General features: G+C 32.9%; 1 protein-coding gene across 1 annotated transcript; it reads left to right on the top strand.

Annotated features, from left to right (window-relative positions):
- Positions 1-71: 71 nt before the first annotated feature.
- Positions 72-5,690, top strand: LOC106099233 (juvenile hormone-binding protein-like). Its single transcript, XM_013277698.1, has 5 exons — positions 72-221; positions 3,457-3,685; positions 4,073-4,197; positions 4,603-4,755; positions 5,337-5,690. Exons 1-5 carry the CDS (start codon positions 161-163, stop codon positions 5,498-5,500), a joined length of 732 nt encoding a protein of 243 aa, XP_013133152.1. The 5' UTR covers positions 72-160; the 3' UTR covers positions 5,501-5,690.

Raw genomic sequence — 5,690 nt, 5'->3', positions numbered from 1 at the left:
TGCAGTGATAATTATTGACCTATGTATCCTGATTCTTAGTTTTTTCATTTAATTTTTGTTTGCACTGATACTGCGCTTCCGTCATAAGTTCGTCTGATAAATAGTACACGGAAATATCTTAGTTGTCATCTGACTACGAGACAATACTGTCGACTGCAAGATGAAGACGTGCGAAGTATTTTTATTACTTGTATTTTCCACAAGTGCACTTTCGGATACAGGTAAAAACTGTACAATTTATTATTATCATTTAGTACATATGTTTTATTGTCTGTTTTTTCTTCGTCATGTGGGCCGAGGGAGTACCTTTGCCCACATGACCAAGAAAAAAAAATGTCTTTTACCTATAGAATCTGTATATACATTTTTAATCCTTTTTATACGTTGTTATTTTTATTTTCAACATATCGAATAATAAATAAACATTTTTTTCTCGGTTTTTGTAGTTATAGTTTACATAAAATGTATTTTTTACATGAATTGTACACGACTGTTTTGATTAAACATTCTGAAACGTATATAAAACAAATATTTTTTTGTTTTATATACGTTTCAGAAGATTGAATTCTGTATTGTTGATAAGACTTTTCTAATAGCTATTGGCCATGGTATCTTAGTCCAAGAGCACTGAATTAAAATCTATAATCCTTGTTTTATTAAATAAATTGTATCATTTACGCAACCTAGTAACTACACTCAAAAACATTGAATCCGGGTCACTAAAAAACCTAAAAACTCGTAAACTAATAATGCTAGCTTAACGAAGTAAAGGGAGTTTAATAGACAATATTATAACCCTTAAATTAAAAAAATAATATTTATAAGCTGCTACATTTTAATGATTAAGAATTACAAAAAGAACTGTTGATCTCGCGTTAGTACAAAAAGAAAAGAACAGGACATTTTTGTACTCTACGTTTTTCTCCAATTTCAATGTGTTACTGTTGCCTCCTATTGCTTTCATTATTGCGTTTACGCGGTTTAGTATGCTGTACACCAAGTTTATTATACCAGTTTCGTTAATATTCTCCCATTCCGCTGTCAGAGAGAAACTAAGAAGTTTTAATAACTTAGTTTAGGCAGTATTTAATTGTTTATCAAACTCGACTCGTATTCAATGCTTTTAGTGTAGTGAGTAGTTGGATCTTCGGTTTCGGCACCTCCGCGGCTATCATGTATTGTAGGGTACCTAGTAAAACACCCGTCTAGGTGTTTAGTTACTAAATTGATGGAAGTAAAACTATTACTTGAGCGGAGCAAGAAAACTAAACATCGTAACGAGACGCCGCACATTGGGCTGTATCCAGTTGCTCCATAGACAACTTTATCTGATGTTTGAAATGTATCTTTTTTTTTGCTTGAATGTGCTTTGTATCAGTAAATGCAAACCTTATAACGTAATATTTATCTTGTATCGATGTTTTTGGCGCAATTAGAATGTTGTCTCTGAAAATTTGTATGGAGCCGCCCTCAAAATTGGCGATAACTCAGCTATCGCACAATTGCGCCTTATATTCTCTAAGATAACGTTTGTACAACTTGTAACGATTTTTTTGGTATACTATTGGACACGGGCACGGGTGTGATTTTTGACTTATTCAAGGTCAAAGGTCTTAAAAATTACTTTTTCGCGTATTTCAGCGGAATGGTTAGCTTTATCAAAAAGTTGACTAGGACGAAGTTGTAGATCATGAAATTGCTAATAAAATATCCATACATACTTTTTTCATAAGAGCCATAGTTTCAGAGATATAGCGATTTGCACATCCAAATTGTTCCGACTAATATACCCGATACTTTAATGACTAATAATCCCTAACCACTGGAACCAGAGGTTTGAAATTTTGCGTAAAAGTTTCTATTACTGTATAATATGAGCGCTAAGAAAGAATTTTACGAAAATCATCTCGTAAAGGTCCAACGTGGGGGTTGAAATTTGCATGTAATGGTTTTCTTCTTCAAGCCAAGTGACTTGTCAAATCATAACTTATATATTCGCACATATATATACCATAACTACAATTATTAAAAAAATGATTTAGAAGATAGGACAGAAAAAGTAAAAAACGAATGATATCTTTGTATTCAATACTAGCTTTTCGCGTGCGGCTTCATCCGCATGAAATTATGAAAATTTTAGTTTACTGTTTTATTTTATTGCTTTATTATAATAGTATAGATGATATTGATCTTAATAACCTAATAAATTTACTTATTCACTATCAGTATATTCATTTTCAGAATTAGTTTCTGGTTCAAAAAGCGAAACTTCGCAGAACTGGATTTCATGATCCGATTCATTACGATCCAGCAAATCCCATACTTCGGCAAAGTAGATCTTCCTCTTTTTAATTTCCATTGTGGGCCTTGTTGCCGAAAGAAGTGGATCCGAAGAAAGTAGCAGAAAGTTAAAATTATCTTCATTAGAGCACTAAAATACAATACATTTAATATACATATATACGTGCAAATATATAAGTTATGATTTGATATAATCGTTATATCTCGGAAACTATGGCTCTTATGAAAAAAGTATGTATGGATATTTTATTAGCAATTTCATGATCTACAACTTCGTCCTAGTCAACTTTTTGATAAAGCTAACCATTTCGCCGAAATACTTGAAAAAGTAATTTTTAAGACCTTTGACCTTGAATAAGTCAAAAATCGCACCCGTGCCCGTGTCCAATAGTATACCAAAAAAATCGTTACAAGTTGTACAAACGTTATCTTAGAGAATATAAGGCGCAATTGTGCGATAGCTGAGTTATCGCCAATTTTGAGGGCGGCTCCATACAAATTTTCAGAGAAAACATTCTAATTGCGCCAAAAACATCGATACAAGATAAATATTACGTTATAAGGTTTGCATTTACTGTACATTTACTGTGCATTTACAAAGCACATTCAAGCAAAAAAAAGATACATTTCAAACATCAGATAAAGTTGTCTATGGAGCAACTGGATACAGCCCAATGTGCGCCGGCCGCCTCGCCGATCATTGATAATGAAAACGGCACTGACATTTGATCTTTATGTGAACACTTGATACCAATAATAAATGTTTGATTAAAATGTAATTGATATACCACGTGCACAGATTTAAACTTGTATTACTCATGTACATTACTTGCAAGTGATATTAAAATGTAAAATTTAAAATCGCCCCAGTAGTTTGAAAGTTATTTTAATACATACAAAAATACAATTTTTTTATCTTCATAACATTAATAAGGACTAGCCGTTGCTCGCGACTTTATCCACGTGAAATTAAAAAAATAGATTGAAATATAGACCGTTTTACTCAGTGAAAACATAGTTTTTTAAAAGTGAAAGAATTTTTGAAATCGCCCCAGTAGTTTTTAAGTAATTTAATACATACAAAAATATAAATATTTCCTCTTTAATATTATGAAGTAAAGATAAAGATAGAGATTGATAATAAATTGGTTACAGGTGGACTATTGCGATCGTGTAAGATTAAGGATATAGAATGCCTGAGCAAATCAACTGAACAGTTCTTAGAAAAAACCTGTAAAGGTATCCCTGAGGCCGACATAAGAGCCATCGATCCTTTAGTAATACCTGCCTTGGACTATGCGGCAGAAGACATAGGCGGCGTTTCGTTACATTTTACAAACATTAACATATCTGGATTAAAGAATCAGAAGATATCCGACTTCCAGTAAGACTAACAGCTGTGTACTAAATATTAAAATGTATTCCCCGTCTCCTATTTCAATTTATGACCGTTTACACTTGTCGGATAAAAGATCTGACGTTCTAGTGGCTAAACTTTTCGAAATCAATTTGCCACGCCGTGCTCGGTGTCGCGTGGATAGACGCCAAGTGGAGAGGCACTAAACACAATCAGTTGTAACTGCAGAGTAGTACTTAGTAGTAGTAGCAACTGTAGTGCTGTACAGTTTAAACTAATTAGTCAGATTAGGTAAAATGTATGTGTGAAGGCAACATTGAAACTGGCAGTTAAAAAGTACAGTTCACAGTTTTGCCTAAACACGAAAGTTTTAACTATAAAGTTATAACTTAGTCATGAGTGATTTATTTTTAGAATGGACAAAGATAAAATGTCAGTAGTGCTGAAGTTGAATGTCGATTTAAATATAGTTAGTGAATTAGATGTAAAGCTAACAGAACATTCGAAGATTTTCTCTGGAACATACAAGGCTAAAGCAAGTAAGTACAATTAAAAATGCTGACATACTATTGCAGCAAATTAAAAAAAAATTTTAAATGGTTTGAGCAGAGGAGAAAATAAACTTAATAGGACGTGCCACATGTCATGTTGAAAATCATAGTAAAGTAGCTGTAAACATCACTGCTGTGATGAGTCACGTATTTTACCCCAAATAAAATATACCTGGATGTCTCACTAGTTCACGGCTTATACAGGCAACGTTATAAGCACAGGATGGTATATGACTATGAGTGTATGAGTATACAACTATTACTGGACAAAACTTACATTTATTCCACACAGTGGCGTAGCGAAGGGGAGGGGGGAATTTCCACACTAGTATTTTATGTTGTACAAAGCCCATAAACAATAATCTTCAATATTTAACAAAAATCTGATTTCAGCTACCTTGGCTACAGCTAATTACAATTACGACTTAAGAAATAACGATAAAGGAGTTCGTTATTTTGAAGTTCTTCCGGAAACAATAACTTGCAGTATTGTTCAAAAACCCGAAGTATCTTTGAATGATGAACTAGTTCAAGCACTTAATAAAGGTAACTTCGCCGTATTTTATAACTATGAGCTACCGTGTATTTGCGAAATGTTCAATAAACATTTCATATTTCATATTCCCGTGTCGAAAATTATGAAACGCTGAGATGTAAAAGTAATAGTTAGTTTTATCAATGTTCTCGTTTATTTGTTTTTTTTTTTTGGAAGTAAATTCTTAGATAATATTAAATCTGCCGCTAAGTTCCGGCATCGCACGAGTAGACCGAGCACTAAAATTAATCGTTACCACCTCGATTGTTGGCATTCTATAACGATCTTATACGAGTCCTCAGCTGTATTTACAAATATTTACCGCTCAGGGGTCTTTAAGAAAAGATGGTATATACCTTCCTTAAAGGCAATGCTTATGTGAACACTCTGACGCTCCGGCTTCTTTATGTTCAGACTCCAACTGTCGTTAAAGTATCAAGTGTACTTCCTTCCACCGTTTATAAAACTTTTGATAGGTTATTGTCCTAAACACTTGTACAAAAACATTGTTATCCTATTGACACTTTTTGAATAAAAAACATCTAAAACTAGTAACAAGAAAGAAGTAGATATGATGTCATTTTTGTTACAGATGAACATATCAAAGAAGGTATTGTAAAATATGAAAAGAAACGCGATGAATATAAGGAAAGAGCTATTTGTAAAATCGTTCAAAAGGCTTATGAGACGGTCATCCATAACATTAGAGCGGCTGCAAAGTTCTTACCAGCAGAAGACTTTTTCCAAGACATATGAAAATCTCAATTTTATTTACAAGTAGAAATCAATATGTTTCACAGCTTTGGTAAACAAACTTACTCAAGAAAATGTATTTGTAAATGTAAACACTGTGCGACAACATATTGTTTTGTTTAAGTTGGATTAATCGACTCATAAAAATAAACCAATAAACATTTATTAGATACACGAGATGAATGTTTACGCA

Source organism: Papilio polytes, unplaced genomic scaffold (genome assembly GCF_000836215.1).
Source record: "Papilio polytes unplaced genomic scaffold, Ppol_1.0 DF824135.1, whole genome shotgun sequence".
Taxonomy (NCBI): Eukaryota; Metazoa; Arthropoda; class Insecta; order Lepidoptera; family Papilionidae; genus Papilio; species Papilio polytes.
Note: the sequence above shows the minus strand (reverse complement) of the source record. Positions and strands in the feature narration are given on the sequence as shown.